The following is a 17598-nucleotide window of genomic DNA, read 5'->3' on the forward strand; positions in this document are numbered from 1 at the left end:
CAGAGCCAAGTTGATCAGTGGAGGGCAGCTAGTCTGCTTGGCTGGAACACGGGGAGGGGAGAAACAGGAGGGCATAAGGTAGACTGGGGCACTGAACAACATGACCAAGAGTCTGCAGACCCCAGAGTTTCAGCAGGATTTCATTTCCTGAGCAAAACCCCCTGAGGAGGCAGAAAGACCTAGAGTATCCAACCTCAAGTCTCCCCAGTGCCTTCTCTACTCTCAAACACCTAGAGGAATCTTAGCAACCCCCTGGGCAAACTCTCTTCTCTCTCCCGCAGCCTGGGCCAGTAATCAGCGGAATGATAGCAGTCACAACTACCAATCGCTGGACATGTGTCTTGAGCTGGGTGCTAACTACTTTTCATACTTAACCCCATCTTTTCTAACCCCAATTCCAGATTAAGTACTACTATAATGCCCATTTTACAGATGAGGAAGCTGAAAGCTCCAAGAGGAAACAAGAAGTAAGCTACCCATGGTCACCCAGTTGGCCAGTGGTGGATCCGGGACCAGAGGACAACCAGAGACGTGGATCCAGGTCCTGGGCGCTTCTTCACCATCTCTCTGACCTCTTCCTGCTCTCAAGCCTCCTGCAGTAGGGAGCTCCTGTCTCAGCCTCTGTTTCATGTCTGCTGTGTTGGTTGGAATATTGTCTACACTGAGTTTTTTGCTTTTATGGTCCCAACAGAAGCAGCATCAGGGTGGAGTGAAAAGACTACAGGACTTGTAGGAAGAGAGGAGTGGGTTCGAGTTTCAGCTTCACTGTCACTGGTCTATCATTCATCACTCCCTGACCTTGATCCCTAATCTCAGGGCACGCCCATTCCCAGCTCACTGGATGCATGGGAAGTTCCCACAAGACACAGGGCTCAAAAGCTCATGGGCTTTACGGCAGGTACCTTCAATGACAGGTGCTGGGAATTCCCAGGCAGTCCAGCCGTTAGGACTCGGCGCTTTCACTGCTGTGAGCTGGGGTTCAATCCCTGGTGCTGCTAAATCATTTCAGTCGTGTCCAGCTCTGTGTGACCCCACAGACGGCAGCCCATCAGGCTCCCCCGTCCCTGGGATTCTCCAGGCAAGAACACTGGAGTGGGCTGCCATTTCCTTCTCCAATGCATGAAAGGAAAAGTGAAAGTGAAGTCGTTCAGTCGTGTCTGACTCCTAGTGACCCCATGGACCGCAGCCTACCAGGCTCCTCTGTCCATGGGATTTTCCAGGCGAGAGTACTGCAGTGGGGTGCCACTGCCTTCTCCTTCAGTCCCTGGTGAGGGAACTAAGATTCCTGCAGTTGTGCTCAAACCCGTGCAATTGCAAGCACGGGGCCAGCCAAACACACACTCAGGCCTGAGAGCCACTGATTTGAGATCTCTAACGCTTAAGCTTTTAAGCTTTTCAAACTTGGTAGTGCAGAAAAATATAATGGCCTGCTTTTTAAAATATTTGTTTATGTATTTGGCTACTCCAGATCTTAGTTGGGGCATGTGGGATCTAGTTCCCTGACCAGGGATCAAACCTGGGCCCCCTGCATTGGGAGCGAGAAGCCTTAGCCACTGGACCACCAGGAAATCCCTGTAATGACTTATTTTTATTATTCAAAATAACAAGTTGTCTATACGTGCCAGGGATTGAATTGCAAATAACCTTTTGAAGAATCTGAGCGACTTGTAGGCAGGTCCTCTGCCCGCCTGTCTGCTTTCCTTTCACAAACACTGAATCACCTCCAACTGGCAGCCCATTCCAGTGTTCTTGCCTGGAGAATCCCAGGGACAGGGGAGCCTGGTGGGCTGCCGTCTTTGGGGTCTCGCAGAGTCGGACACAACTGAAGCGACTTAGCAGCAGCAGCAGCAGTGGGACCTGTGTGAGACACAGGGGACACGGTGCTGAATCAGACACGACACATGGTCCCCACCCTCAATAAGCTTCCAGTCTAGTAGGGGAGCCAGGCAAACACAGACACTTCTGCTGTTGTGGGCTGAGTGCTGTGAGGCTTGTGGGGGCCCTAGGAGGGACATCTTACCCAGACAGGGTGGAGGGAGGGGTTGGTCAGGGAAGGCTGCCTGGAACAATGGTCCTGACCCTTAAGGAGGTTGTGAAATCAATTTAGTGTATAGCAACCAGCATTAAAAAAGAAAACAAGACTGAATAGAAAATATCACACATCTCATGTACAAAGAATACACATGTGAGTGTGAGTTTGTGTGCGTTCTGGGTCATGACGCAAATCACTCTGGAAGTGAGCCAGGGTCCAAAGGTTTGAGAGCCACAGTTGGAGAGAATTCTTGCCTGCCATGCTCCCCAAAGCCTGGTGCACTGCAGCGCTCAAAGACTTGGATGAGTGGTAGGAGGGATTTAAACTCTAACCTCAATCCAGCAGTTGGGACTGTCCTTTCCAGTTAAGAAAGACACACACATGGGACTTCCCTGGTGGTCCAGTGCCTAAAGATTACACTTTCCAATGCAGGGGGTGTAGGTTCAATCCCTGGTCAGGGAACTAGGGTCCCACATGCCATGGGGCGTGGTCAAAAATTTAAGAAAAAAAAAAAAGAAGGCACACTGAGAAACCCAAGTCTAGCAAACCTGGGGAGAAGGCAATGGCAACCCACTCCAGTACTCTTGCCTGGAAAATCCCATGGACAGAGGAGCCTGGTAGGCTGCAGGCCATGCGGTCGCTAATAGTCGGGCACGACTGACCGACTTCACTTTCACTTTTCACTTTCATGCATTGGAGAAGGAAACGGCAGCCCACTCCAGTGTTCTTGCCTGGAGAATCCCAGGGACGGGGGAGCCTGATGGGCTGCAGTCTCTGGGGTCGCACAGAGTCGGACACGACTGAGGCGACTCAGCAGCAGCAGCAGCAGCAGCAGCAAACCTGGACCTGTCAAGTGTGCTCACAGCCTAGCAGTTGGCAGCTTAGCTGTCCAGGGTTTCCTCTCTGCCTGCGCGATAGTGGTGGGGAAGTCAGCCCAAGATGGGGAGGAGTAAGGCAGTTCAGAACTGCCTGATGGAGGGCGGAAGGTGACCCTTCTGCTGGTCCCCCAGCCTGCGACCGCCAAGGAAACAGTGTCCTTGGGTTCTGACCCACCCAGGTGGCACGTGCCTCAGAATAGCAGTGGCTTGGGCCGCTGTGTTTACTCTGGAACGGCCTCAGTCATCCATCGCAGGCCCACGTGGCCAGCAGTCCTGTGCCTCCAGGATGCCAACAGGAAGCACTGTTTAAGGGGCAGATTGGACTCAAGGGAGAAAGGGCCCCGGGCGGAAGCAGAAGATGGGCAGAAGGTCACCGCAGTCCCCAGCAGGGTGAGGTGAGTTAAGGGTAATGACCAGTTCACCACCGACAGAGACTCCCTCTTAGTGGTTTCCAGGATACTCCAAACTTGATCCATCCTATAATATCAGGACCAAAATACCCCTTGGCTACCTTTCTCCTCCATCATAGACTATTAAGGTTGGAAGGACCCTAGAAATTATCCAGCCCAACCATCTCATTTTACAGATGAAGAGAAAGGGGCTCAGAGAAGGAAGGTACTGGCCCAGAGTCAGCCAGCAGGTGACCCAGGGAGCTGGGGCCAGAACTCAGAAGCCAAATCTCGACCCCACCACCCTGGAGACATGGCCCTGGAGATGCCCTTCTCTGCCATCTTGCTGGAAGGATCTCCCATCTCCACTCCTTTGGCCCCTTTTCTGTATGTAACCAGAAAACTCTTTCTAACGGAGACATCAGTGACTGTTTCACTTGACCCTAAACTTCCCTGCTCCCCAAAAGCCCCCAGGGGAAAAGACCCCTGTGATCTTTCCTCCTGCCCTCTTGGGCCTCCTCTCCTGCGTGTCTGCCCCTGACGCACTGGTGTCTCATGCTCCTGAAAGACCTGCAGCCTCTTCGATGTGCATCAGTCTCCCCATCTCTAACCCTTCGCACATGCTGTTCTCTCTGTCTTTAACACTCTCCCCAACCCCGCTGCACCTGTCTGCTCTTCTTTAGGTTTCCCATGGGTGGTGGTGGTTTAGTCACTAAGTCATGTCTGACTCTTGTGACCCCATGGACTGTGTAGCCTGCCAGGCTCCTCTGTCCATGGGATTTCTCCAGACAAGAATAGTGGAGTGCATTGCCATTTCCTTCTGCAGGGGAGTCTTCCCAACCCAGGGATTGAACCCGAGCCTTCTACATTGGCTGGCGGACTCTACACCAGGATAAAGGACTCTGGGAACCACAATTTCTGTTTCTCAGTCACATCACGCATTTTCATGCCTCTGTGTCTTTGCCCATGCTGTTCCCTCTGCCTGGAATGCCCTTCCCCAACAGTCCTATTTATGACACCCCTACTCATTCTTTAGGACCCATCACTTCTGGGACCTTTTTCCTGACTGACACCCTCCATCTGGGCCAGGTGATCAATTCCTCCCTCCCACCCCCCGCCACCAGCCCCTCCTGCAGGGCACACATCACATTCTACTGTGATTAGATGTTTCTGGGTCTGTCTCCTCCACTAGTCTGTGTACCAGTTTATTGTATCACGACCAAAGAAAGATGATGCTAACACAAAATTCCCCAGAACTCTGGTTCTAGAGAATTTCTCCCTGCTGCCCCATCTCCCAACTAATTTTACAATTAGTCAAACAATTTTTGGAAACAGTTTACATATATCTCCCTGGTAGAGACTGACAGTACACATTCATTCCTTGATTTATCTGTTTCGTACACAGTTAGTGAACACCTACTACGTGCCTGGGTCCGTGCATGGTGCCAGGGCTGTAGCAGTATGCCAGGTTTTAAGGAGATTTTTTTGCTTCCTTTTTCCTATAACTTTGAATGTTATTGATCAAAAGGCTTCCGTTCTCAAGAAGAAATGGCCTCACCATGGGAACAGCCACCTGGCCCCTTTGCTCCTTATGCCACCGAAATAACAGGCAAAGAAGGGGAATACATTTCTGGCTGGAGTGATGGGTCTCGATTGCCGGGGGTGGGGTTGGGGAACCGGGTTGCAGCTACAGAGCTGGGGAAAGGGGATGCTGCATGGAACCCAAGAGGGCTCTCTAGGGCAATTCTTAGTTCTTCCACTGCCAATGGTAAAAATGAATGAAAACGAAACCAACTGACCAAACAAGCAAAAAAGGCAGGACCAGCAGGGATTCAGAACCCTCAAGAATGAAGATTTGGGTTGCCCTACCAGTTAGAACACCAGACTGACTGAAATGCGGGCAGAAAGCAAATGGAATGTGGAATTTATAATGGAAGAAGGAATTTGTAAATATTAACTACAGCCTCATGGCCAGTTGAACTTCCCAGGTGGCACTAGTGGTAAAGAACCCAGCCGCCTGCCAAAGCTTGAGACGTAAGAGATGAGGGTTTGATCCCTGGGTTGGGAAGATCCCCTGAAGGTGGGCATGGCAACCTACTCCAGTATTCTTGCCTGGAGAAACTTATGGACAGAGGAGCCTGGCAGGCTACAGGCCATAGGGTCACAAAGAATCTAACACGACTGAATCGAACTTAGTATGCATACACGACCAGTTATGGAAAGAGGACTGTATCAACGGTACCGCTTTTCTTCCTTGCTTGTATGTTTATGTGTATCTATATCACTTATTCATCTATGTATGTGCTTTTATTAACTAATTTCTTTCTTTCCTCTTTTTTCCTTAATATTTTATAGAAAGAGTCTTGGCAGTGATGTGTAGGCTGTAGATTAGGCAGGACTGTCAAAGGATAATATCAATCAAAGACAGACACAATGTCCACTGGGTTTCAGGTCTCCTCTTTTTAGAGGAGAAGGTGGGAGTCTCTGTATGAATAGGAAGGGTGGTGGGAACTTCTCACACGAAAAAGCACAAACGTGTTTATCTTTGCAGCAGAGTACAGTGTGTCTGCATGCTGAGCAACAGAAAGCAGTGGATGGTGCCAGTTATGAAGCTACTGACTCTCAGCTCCAAACCTACCTTTCCACACCCTGCTTGGCGATGCCGGGACTGGGACCCCATGGAGGTCATTTCTCCTTTGCCAGCTGGTCCCCAGTCAGATGTGGTGAGGCAGCTGGAGTGGGGGGAACATTCTCTTTCCTGTTCTGCTTGCTGTTCCGGTCAGTGTCTCAGCAATGGCCTTTCATATCAAATTTCCAGCTCTCCCCACGCTCCTAGAATCGGCATCATCACTTTCTTTCCAGAGACCCCGCTGGGCAGTGCCCGCTCCTCAGAGGTCTGAATTATAGCTTCTGGTGGGGAGCGCCTCCAGCAACCTATATTCTAATAACCCAATCTCTTCCCCTGCCCCCCAGTGTTGAGGTGATAACTGCTTCTTGCAACTACTTTCTCATACCCCAATGTCTTCGTTTTGCTTTTTTAGTTCTCCAAAACTTATTTAATCAATTTTTGATGTTAATTTTCTTTGTTTTCTGACTCGACTCTGACTAGTACAAGTGGAGACGAGAAGACAGAGTTCCTGCTCTCAGGGATCTTAGCCTCTAGCTGGAGAGACAGACGGTAAGCATTTCATTACATAAGTGAGAGTATTTCATTGCAATTGAAATAAGGGTCTGGAAGGACAACTGCAAAGTATACCAGCATATTACAGGTCCCGAGAAGCCCTTCAGTAAGTACAATTGTTGAGTTCTACTTAACTGAGTATCTCCTTATTTTATTTGATCAAGAAACTTTAGGGGAGCCTAGTAACATCCAGCAGAAATTAGCGTTCTACACAGTACACTTATCCCCTGGAGGAAGAAATGGCAACCTACTCCAGTATTCTTGCTAGAAAATCCCATGAACAGAGGAGACTGGTGGGCTACATACAGTCCATGGGGTCGCAAAGAGTCGGACATGGCTGAGCATGGATGCATGCATGCACACAATACACTCTGTTCGTGGAAGATGGAAGTCATTAGAGAAAAGTGCCAGGGACTTGGAGTGCAAGCATTTGCCATGTTCCCCAAGAGCACCCAGTGGGTGAGGGGTATCTTAGCTCCAGGATTCAGCTACAACATCAGCTGACAATTCCCTTTGTACTTATTTCAGCACTGCAAAGCAAATTTCTGATCATCATGGAATTGTTATTCAGTTGCTAAGTCACGTCTGACTCTTTGCGACTCCGTGGGCTGCAGCACTCCGGGCTTCCCTATCCTTCACTATCTCCTAGAGTTTTCTTAAACCCATGTCCATTGAGTTGGTGATGCCATCCAACCATTTCATTGAATTACTAAATAAATTTCCCTGCAGGAAGTGGAGACCTTCATCAGCCAACCCAGGCCTTCGGGTCTACCTGGCAGTTTCTTTCACAGTACAGTAGGGTTTCTTGACCAGGGTATTTAGAGGAACCATCAACCCCTTAAACCATATGTAAAATGGTATGTGTGTACACATATATATTTGTATGTGTGCATATGTGGGCACTTTTTGAGAGGGAGGGTTCATAGATTTTGTTATTCCTAGTGGAACTGTGACTCTAGAAAAGAGAAAGGTTAGCAATCATGGTGTTAAAGGAAAATATTCTCATTCTTATTTGTATACTGATCTCTTGCAAGTTTGGTCGCTGTAAATCAGTCCTCAGTCTGATCAGCTTGTGTTCACTCACCAAACTGAGGTTCTGGATTCTCCAAGGTACTCCCCTGCTTGAAGAGCAGGCTTCTTGGACCACGTGGCATCACTCACTTTCCAGGCCTTTACCTGTGCTGTTCCTCTGGCTGGAAACCCTTTCCCCACACCTTGGGGTCAACTCCCCATCATTTTTTGGATCTCAAGTTGGCTGTTTCCTTCTTGAATCCTTCTTAGGATGTCTGGTGCTGGGTTAGGTACCACTTCTTTGTGCTCCCACAGCATCACTTCCATCTTTCTGGCACCCCACCCCCTTCTCTTCCACCCTTACCCTTCATCTAGGGCCACTTTTTCCCATTCATTGTGCTTATTCCATGATACAATTAACTGTTTGTAGTACTTGTCTGCTGTTTGCCAAACAAAGAGTTGGACATGACTGGGCAACTGAACAACAAGAAGCTCCATGAGGAAGGGGTTTGTGACTAGTTTTGCCCTGCTTTGGTGCCCAGACTAAGCAGTGTCTGGCATACAGCAAGCACTCATTAGCTGCAGGGAAACATGTAAAGATGGGTATTTGAATCCTTTCAGTGCTACACTTATAAGCTGTCACAGTTAGACCTCTCACGTCCTCTGCCCCACTCTGTGACTAGGTATAGGCTTGTCAGCCATGAGAATTCCAAAGAGTGAAACACTCACACGACCAAGTTTTGTCTTTCATCGGCAGAAGCTTCTTTCCCACTAAATGCATGTATGTGTGTGCACACGTGTGCACAAACCTATGTGTGATGAGAGAGGAGAAAACATATGCCGCAGAGTTTGGAATAAACATACCTGCATTTCTCAGAAAGCGATATTTATAGTCCTTGACTATCCTCGTGTTTGGGTTATAGAAGCCATCTCCACAGTCGTAACAGCCTGGAGGGATCTTTCTAGGTGGGTCCATATTGGTGAGTTGAGAGATACCTTGAAAGGATATCAGGGAGTGGGATGAATTAGGAGACTGGGATTGATATATATATGTGTGTGTGTGTGTGTGTGTGTGTGTGTGTGTGTGTGTATTACTAGATATACACACTGCTATATATAAAACTCCAGCCCTATAAATTAAGCTGCTAACGTCAGGGGAGAAGAGGACCCGGGCACTGTCTCCCAGGACTGGGGACACGGGAACTACCAGGAGGAAAAGAAGAGTCAGTGCACCTTTAAGGTCATGACTCCTGTGTGTCATCTCTCTTAGAAGCTGAAGCCTGAGAAAAGGGGTAAGGTTGGAAGAAGGAACTTCCTGGTTTCCTCTTATTTGTGTTCTCTGTAATTCCCTGTCCTCTGGACTGAGGGGGATGCTCCAAGCACAGTATCATGCTCACAGCTCAGGGTCCTGCCCAGAGCTGTGCTTTGAGGTTGGTTAACCAAGATAAGCTGGGCCACTATGGGTTGAGGGTTACACTCCACGCTGAGCACTTCACAGCCATTCTCTCCCTGAAGCCTCCTGCCAAAGCCCATCTCACAGATGCCCAGAGAGGGGAAGGGTAGCCTTAAGCCTCCCCACCTCCAACAAAGCCTGCCCCCGAGGCTTAGAGGGGGTGCCTTCGGAGAGGTGTGCAGGGTGATTTGGGAAGGAAGTGAGTACTTCAGTGGGCCCCTGAAGAAGGTGAGGCTGCAGGGAATTTGTGCACCGCGTCGACACAGAGGCCTGGTTTAGCAAAACCTGTGCTGTGTGAGTGCTGAGGGCCCAAGGCCAGGAGCTCTTGGCCTACAGGTTTCAGTTGGGGTGAAAAGCCTGTGACCAAGTCATCACTACCCCACGAGGAATCATTTACAAGGTTCTTCAGTGGCATCAGACTGGCAGCTCTCTGAAAGCACAGACTGTGTCCTCTTAGCTCTCGTTCTCCCAGGATGCAGCCGGTAGCTGCCACAGGGCATGTGCTCAGGAAACATCTGTGAAGGTCATTGCTGTACCTACCCTAAGTGCACCCCATCACCTCCCATTGTGATGTCAGTAGTATTATTCCTGTCTGATAATAACTCTTCATTGAACACCTACTATGCACCAGACAATGTACTCGGACACTGGGGACACAGAGCCTTTGCCCTCCAAGAGCTCACAGCCAGCTCAGGAAGATAGACCCTTGTGACAGAGCTCGGGGAGGGGATCATGGCTGCTTAGTGATGGGGAGCCCTTACTTGGTCTGGGAATTCAAGGAAGAGCCCCAAGAAAGGGGCATTAAGCTCAGACCTGAAGGATGGGAAGGAGCTATCTGGGTGAAGTGGAGGGTTAGAGCATTCCAGGAAGGAGGGGGACTGGCAGGAAAGAGCACGGTCTCTTTGAGGAACAGAGAGCAAGCATGGTGAGGGAGAGAGAGAACATCCGAGAAGGGCAGGGAGCAAGGGGTGAGGCTGGGGACCTCACAGGACCTGGAGAACACCGGTCGTTTTAAGAGCATGGAGCCTCACTTTCAGGGTAATGAGGAGGCACTAGAGGCTGTGTGGGGGTGGGGGGCTGGTGGCCATCAGATCCATGGTTTTCAGAGATGGAAGTGAGCACAGAGGGGAGAATGGCCCAGAGGGGGTCCAGTGTGGATCTCAAGAGTTCAGGTAAAGAAGGCGAGAGGGTGAAGGTCTGGAATAGTGCAGAAGAGATAGGATGGCCACCTGATGCGAACAGCCGACTCACTGGAAAAGACCCTGATTCTGGGAAAGATTGAGGGCAGGAGGAGAAGGGGGCGACAGAGGATGAGATGGTTGGGTGGCATCACCAGCTCAATGGACGTGAGTTTGAGCAAACTCTGGGAGTTGGTGGTGGACAGGGAAGCCTGATGTGCTGCAGTCCATGGGGTTGCAAAGAGTCAGACATGACTTAGCAACTGAACAATAACAACGAAAGAGGACGAAGAAGCTCAGCTTGGCCCATGGAGATACTCAGTAAATATCTGTTTAATAAACAAATGAATGGATATATTTAGAGGCAGAATCCATAGGGCCTGGTGATGGATTGCACACTTATGGAGGAAGGAGGAGTCAGGATTAGGCTTATGTGGGGGTGGGGGTGGGGTGGGAGTGATGGTCTCCAGGGCAGCAGTCCTGGGGGTCAGTGGGCTGGTGGGCAGGGTAATGAACTTAGTGCAGACAAGTTGAGCGACGACCCAATGGAGGTGCTGGGGACACGGGATGCAGAAATCTGAGGCTCATGGATTTTGATTTCAATTAAATGAAGGCAAAAGAAGAGGACAACAGAGGATGGGATGGCTGGATGGCATCACCAGCTCAGTGGACATGAGTCTGAGCAAACTCAGGGAGACAGTGAGGCACAGGGAGGCCTGACGTGCTATGGTCCATGGGGTCACGAAGCATCAGACACAACTGAGCGACTGAACAACAACAGATGAAGGCTTAGCTGTGAATCAGCTTGTAGGGAGAAGATACAGAACGGAAACAGAAGAGGGCCTAAGCCGGAGAGCTGTGGTAAACCCCAGGATTAATAACTGGGGCAGGGGGGAAGCTGGCAAGGAGGTGGGACAGGAAGAAAGTGGGAGGGTGAGGTGTCAGGGAAGCCAAGAGAGAGGAGGCAGCTCACCTGACAAAGCCAGAGTCTGCACTCAGGGCATCTGGACCCCAACACCAAGTGCTTTCTGGAGGTTTCTGTCCTTGGGGGAGGTTGAGCTCCCCAGGCTCATCCAGCGATTGAGGGGAATGTGGGGACTCCAACCCCGACCTTCCAGCTCTCTGCTCTGTCAATGCCACCATACTACCTCTAGTTAGGATTTTTTTTTTTTTTTTTTTTACAGTTTACAAGTCACTTCCCCATATTTGGCTATATTGTCTAGACTAGTGAAGTAGCTCAGTTATGTCCAACTCTTTGCGACCCTGTGGACTGTAGCCTATCAGGCTCTTCCATCCATGGCATTCTCCAGGCAAGAGTACTGGAGTGGGTTGCCCTTTCCTTCTCCAGGGGATCTTCCCAACCCAGGGATCGAACCCAGGTCTCCCACATTGCAGGCAGACGCTTTAACCTCTGAGCCACCAGGGAAGCATATAGTCTGGGCTGTGCCTAAATCTTGCCTCTTGAGGTTCAGCTGACCTCACACGAGTCTCAGAAACACAGAGGAGACCCTGAAGCTGCCACTCTCTGGACACAGACTCTAGGCCCTAGTGTCCCCCTCTGTGATGGAACTTGATTTTTCCAGGGAGGCAACGTGATGTAGGGACCTCAGAGAGGAAGACATGGGCTCCCATGCGAGCTCTGCCACTCGAAACATGCTTGAGCTCCACGGCCTCAGCTTCTTCCTCTGTGACATGGGACTAGGAAGCTGACATGGCAGGGTCATCTGGAGATTCATTGTGACAGAGATGACAGAAAGCCTCACCCAGCCCCCGATACACAGAGCACACGGTCCATCAGGGCTGCCCCACGTCAGTGTTGCAGCTGATCTGATGAATAACGGCAGCTGAGGTGTACCACGCACCTACTGTGCATGCAAGACACTGCTATAAACACTTTACACGTGTGATCGTATTTCTAAGACTTGTAAGGTAAATGAAGCTATTGTCCCATTTTGCATGGGGAGAAACTGTGGCTCAGAGAGGTGAGTGCACTGCCCTTGGTCCCTGGCTGGTACAGGGGATCTGAGATTTGAGGACTGGTCTTTCTGGCTCTGGAACTTGGTTGAATCCTGCAGTCCTGCTCCTCTCTTCTCTCCTTCGGGTGGGTTACTTCAAAGGGACCCAACCCCCTTCTTTAGATCCATCTTTCATCTCCCTTTCCATCTGAGTGTGAAGGGAAGTGAGGATGTCTGGGTACCTGCAGGCTTCAAGCCGTAGCAGATCTCGGTGTAAAACCTCCGATCGTAGCTGTCACAGTAATGCCAGTTCTCAGTGTTATACTGCAGGCCGTCCGAGAAGGTGTATGTGCCCTGGAAGATGAGGTGCACACATGTGGGTCTGCGGAAGCCACAGCCCACTTGCCAAGAAGGATGGAAGTCAAGGGAAAGGATGGTGTTTTCATTGAAGTGATCACTATCACAGCTGCTACAGCTGTGGTGACTAGGAGGAATAATTGTTGTTAAGTCCTGAGTTGTGTGTCCGGCTCACTGTGTGACCTTGGGCAGATGACCTACCCTTGGTGGCCCTCGGTTTCCTCCTCCATTCAGTTGGAAAATCATACTGTATGTTTAATAGAACTGATTCAATGAGATTCAGTGAGATAGTGCATGAAGAGCATTTAGCGTAGGGCTGGAATATAACAAACACTCAATAACTGTTACTATTATTCTTTTATTGTTATCATGGCTAGAAAGGTCAGGGCCCTCAGTCACAGCTCTTTGTCCAAACATGTACATTCGTCTTTTGCTGCCTTAGTGCTAAAGGAAGCCTCAGGATGTACACATTGCATTGGCCTGGGCATCAGGAAACATGGGTGGAAATTCCAATACTATTAATTCACAGGGTGACCTTGGGTAAGTCACATCCCTTTCCTGGGGCTTAGATTCTCCAAGCTGAAAAGCAAGGAGTGTTTCTTAACCTTTTTTTTAGGTTATGAGCCAGCCCCTGTACCCACCCATAATGAAACCCTTGAAAGTTATAGATTCTTTCTCTGGGGAAATTTGAGCTCCATATGCACAGAGGCTTTTGTATATAAATCAGGAGATTTCACTGACATCCCGAATTCTATCTCTGGCCCACAAATCCAAGGCTAACAACTCTTGATTTAGATGACTGATAAGTCATCTGATTATAATGGTGGAGTTAGCACTTACTGAGTGCCTACTGTGTGCCAGGTACTGAGTAGAGTACTCACACACACTGCCTCATTTATTTTCATAACCATCCTAACGAGATCCCTTGTACTCTTGTGGCCGGCAGACTTGCGGTCCCCCAAAGATGTCCAGGTCTAATCATTGAGCCTATGAATGTTAACCTTACATGGCAAAAGAGACTCTGCAGGTGGGATTAAATTAAGGATCTTGAAGTGGGAGATTATCCTGGATTATCTATACGGGTCCAGTGTAATCATAGGGGTTCTCTTAAAAGGGAAGCAAGAGGGCCAGAGGGATAGAAGACGAGACGATGACAAAAGCAGAGGGGAGAGGAGGTGTGATGACGGAAGTGAAGATCAGAGGGAGGCATGGCCGTGAGCCAGGGAATGCACACAGCTTCCACGAGCTGGAAAAGTCAAGGAAGTGGATCCTCCCACATAGCCTCCAGAAGGAATGCAGCAGTGCTGGCCTGTTTTAGACTTCTGATGTCCAGAACTAAAAGATAACAAGTTTCTGTCATTTGAAGGCACTGAATTGACAGTAATTTGTTAAAGCAGCAATATGATACTAATACAATTATTGTCCTCAGTGTACAGATAAGAAACAGGAGTCTCAGAAAGGGTAGGTCATGGGCCCAAGGTCACACAGTTGGTGGCATAAGAGGATTCAGACTCATTATGGCATCTCCAGGGGTCTTCTGGATAGATAGGGAGAAGATTCCAGAGCCCTGGAGATCAAGATGCAGGAGAAGAGGGCAGCAGAGGGGAGAGCAGGGTGCCTGTTGGGGGCTCTTCCCATCTGAGGCTTTCCCCTCCCCACCTGATTACCTTTACAACCAACCCTTTCTCCCAAACCGCATCAAATCGGCTCCCATTGGGGAAGTACAAGGTTCCTTGGCCATGAAACATGCCGTCCTTCATTTCCCCAACATATTTTGTTTCAGTTGGGAGGATGTATTCGGCATCACCCTCCATCCTGTAAGGACAAAAAGAAGTCACTGAACCCTCATGGGAACTGGAGGGTCAGAGGTAGGGGTGCACGAGAGCCAGCAGCTCAGGGTCCCCAGATGTAATTGTCCCTGCACTATTCTGTTCAGAAACAAAAATGTTCCCCTTAGAGCTCAAAGTAAGAGGGGCTGTGTGTTGAAGGGAATGCAAAAGTTGGTCTATTGTCCTCCCTCGCTCTCAAGTAGGGGCTGTCCCGGAGTTCATGCTGCCCATGGAAGGCCCCCTCTGGAGGCCCAGAGAGGGGAACAATGTGCTCAAAGCCACACAGCAAGCACTGTGAAGCAGAGACAGGGACCAGGCTGTCTGGGAGCTGATTCCAGGTCTTCTCCATTCCCCACAACCAGCCCACCCCTGCCCACTGCACCCCAAGTAGGAAACTGGGAAAAGTATGGACCTGCGGAAACAAGAATTTAGTCTCACTTCATCATCTCCTAGATGCACCATCTTGGAGACTTTCCTAAGCCTCTGTTTTCCTTCCTTCCTTTATTCCAACGAATACTTACAGAACACCTGCTATATGCCAGGCACCTTGCTGAGTCTACTCTATTGGATGCAAAACTATAGACACAACAGTGTCCAAGGCAGATGCAGTCCTTGTCCTTGACGGGCTCACAGTCTAGTGACGGACACAGCTAAATAACTGCACAATGCTTGATCAGTGCTCTGCAGGGGAAGATAGGCCCCGATGGGAGCAAGGGGCAGGGTACTGCCTGGACCAGATGACCACTTGCTTCACAGGGGAAATGGCTGAGATTAATGCCCAAGATGAACCCAGATACTAATAACACTTTTCCTAGTAAAGGGCCTGATATATAGTGAGAGCTTAAGAAACATGTTTTCAGTCATTCATTCGTGCCTTCTCTGTTTTCCCCCACTGGCTGGAATTCATCTCTCCTAACTCTAAACTTACTTTTGGTTTTCTTTGTACTTCTGTTGGATGCCTAGCACTTTCTGCCTTGTATCATAATTGTACAGTTCATCTCTCCTATGTAATCAAGCTACTTGAAAGGAAGACCTTGGTATTCTCAGCTCCTAGAAACATGTTCTTTCTTAAAGAGGTGCTGGGGAACATCTACTAAGTAAAGAATGAAGGAAACAGAAGAACTAGTGAACCTACTGAGTGGGTAACAGAATTTGCTGCCATACACAGGCCCCAAACAGGAGAGAACTGTGGTTAAGCACAGCTTCTGAGACAGGCAGGCCTGGAGTCCAGGCCTGGCCCCACTTTCTCTATGTCTTGTATGACATCTACCTCTCTAAGCCTGAGTCTCTCATCTGTAAAATAGGGATAATGACACTTCTGCAAAATTACTGCATTAATGGCTATGAAACTATAGCAGAAGAGCTTAAAAACTAATTTGCTTTTATTTTGCTGCAAGACATAGAAGGAGAGAGAACTCGTCTTCATCCCTCTACCTCTTTGCTTGAGATTGTATCTGTTATTTCTACACACAGTCTCCATCTAAATGCATCTCTGAAATTTGACATCTCCCCTATTTTTTTTTTTAATGTAACTTGGATGTTATTGTTCAGACCACCTACAGACAACTCCAGCCCACCCCAAACAGAACTTATCTTCTCCTCTCCCAAAGCGGACCCTCCTCAGTGTTCTCAATCTCCAGGCTCAAAGGCTGGAGCTGGGCTCTGGGCTGGACTGAAAACAGTCTCTGAGTGGTATCAGGAGCCAATCAGTTGCCAGGTACTGGCAATGAAATCCCCAAACTTCCACATTTTTTCTCTACCGCAGCCCTACTGCTTCTGCCTTGGCCCAGGGTCCTGCTGCCTTTTACTGGGACAATGGCAATGGGCTCTGATCTGCTCTCCCTACCTCCACTCTCCCTCACTCCCTCCCTCTTTCCGTCCTTCCTTTTCTCCTCCCCCTCCTTTCCTCCTCCGCTTCCATTTTTCTTTTATCATTCAGGGCAAAAAGTCTTAGAATTCCCTAGCAGTCCAGTGGCTAGGACTCTGCGCTGTCACTGCTGAGGGCCAGGTTCAGTCTCTGGTTGGGGAACTAAGATCCCACAAGCCATGCATCATAGCCAAAAAAAAACAAAGAAAACAAAGGTAATCAGCGTTCATTTTAAATTCAAAGTAAATTTAAAAGAACAAAAAGATCTCCTTTATAATAAAGATGTTAATCCTTAACAAGGGTATGATGACCATATCTCAAATATTATTCAGTCAGTCATTCATTCTCTTATTCATTCATGTGGCTAACATTTACTGAGTGCCTACCAGACATACGCACTATGAGGAGGAATACAGAGATGAAATAAATTAGATTTCCTAATATCCAGCAATACCAAGGGTCTATCCATGGCTCCTCACACCCACAGAATTGTACAGAGTATTCAGATCTCTCTACACCAGAGCACAGACTCCACCTTGTCCAGCTTGGGTTCCCACTCTCCCCTAGGCACATCCTACACTCCAGCCAGACTGAACTGCTTGCTCTCTCCTTCATATATAAGCCCTCTGAGCTATTGCTCATGCTGTTCCCTCTGCCTGAAAATATTCTTCACCTTGCATCTCCAACCACCTAGATCCTACTCAACCTTCAGGGCCCATTTCAAATACTATCTCCTCCATGAAGCCTTCTAGGATTGTTCCAACTAGATGCATCCTCTGCAGGGGCTCAGCAGCAAGACTCTATAATAGAAAGATCATGGGCTCTGGAGGCAGACCTAGTTTTCATCTCTGCTCTGTCAAATGCCAACTAGGTGACTTTGGGCATGTTATGTAACTACTTTGTGCCTCACTTCTTCCATCTGTATAGTGGGGGTATCTATCTCATAGGGTTGCTGTGAGGAGGGAAGATTCAAGCAAAGCCACTATCTGAAATTATCTTCTCTGTTTGTTGGCAATATGCTAACTAGACAATAAGCTGCATGAGAGCAAGGATCTTGATAATTTTAATATTCTTATCCCTGTACCTAATACTGGCAGATAGCAGACACACATATATACATGGAATGGATGTATCTCAGCTCTGCTGTTAATTAGAATATATGTCCTTGAACAAGTTACTTCACTTCTCTGGGGATCTCATTTACCTTAACTGTAAAATGGGAATAAACATTCCGATCTAAAAGGGTTGTCCTGAAGTTTAAAAGGGAAAAAATTTGAGAAAGCGTCTGATACAAAGCCCTTTGAGGGGACAAAAAGACCGCCGTCTTTTTCCAGTCACGGATGTTCAAGGACGTAGTGAATCAAACGAAGCCCTTACCTGCCATCTACAAATTCCCCAATATATTGGCTCCCGGTGTACTCCATGGCGCCTGCCTCTAGCTTCCAGTCTTTGGGACACCTGAGTCTCA

The 17598-nt window shown here is 48.7% G+C and overlaps 1 protein-coding gene across 5 annotated transcripts in view; it reads right to left on the minus strand.

Annotated features, from left to right (window-relative positions):
- Positions 1-17590, minus strand: part of MORN5 (MORN repeat containing 5) — a 36519-nt gene extending 18929 nt beyond the window's left edge. Inside the window, exons 1-5 of one of the 5 annotated variants that reach the window (XM_060413804.1) lie at positions 17508-17590; positions 14102-14249; positions 12320-12431; positions 8356-8487; positions 1202-1857 (exon numbers count right to left, since the gene is read on the minus strand). In XM_060413804.1, the coding sequence (XP_060269787.1) occupies positions 1718-1857; positions 8356-8487; positions 12320-12431; positions 14102-14249; positions 17508-17554 (579 nt within the window). In that variant the 5' untranslated portion in view covers positions 17555-17590 and the 3' untranslated portion in view covers positions 1202-1717. Of the gene's footprint in view, positions 1-1201; positions 1858-4440; positions 8488-12319; positions 12432-14101; positions 14250-17507 lie in introns of those variants that run through there. The other 4 variants (XM_027966475.3, XM_060413805.1, XM_060413803.1 and 1 more) reach the window with 4 other exon arrangements.
- Between the last annotated feature and the right edge of the window lie 8 nt (positions 17591-17598).

This window comes from Ovis aries, chromosome 3 (genome assembly GCF_016772045.2).
Source record: "Ovis aries strain OAR_USU_Benz2616 breed Rambouillet chromosome 3, ARS-UI_Ramb_v3.0, whole genome shotgun sequence".
Classification (NCBI taxonomy): Eukaryota; Metazoa; Chordata; class Mammalia; order Artiodactyla; family Bovidae; genus Ovis; species Ovis aries.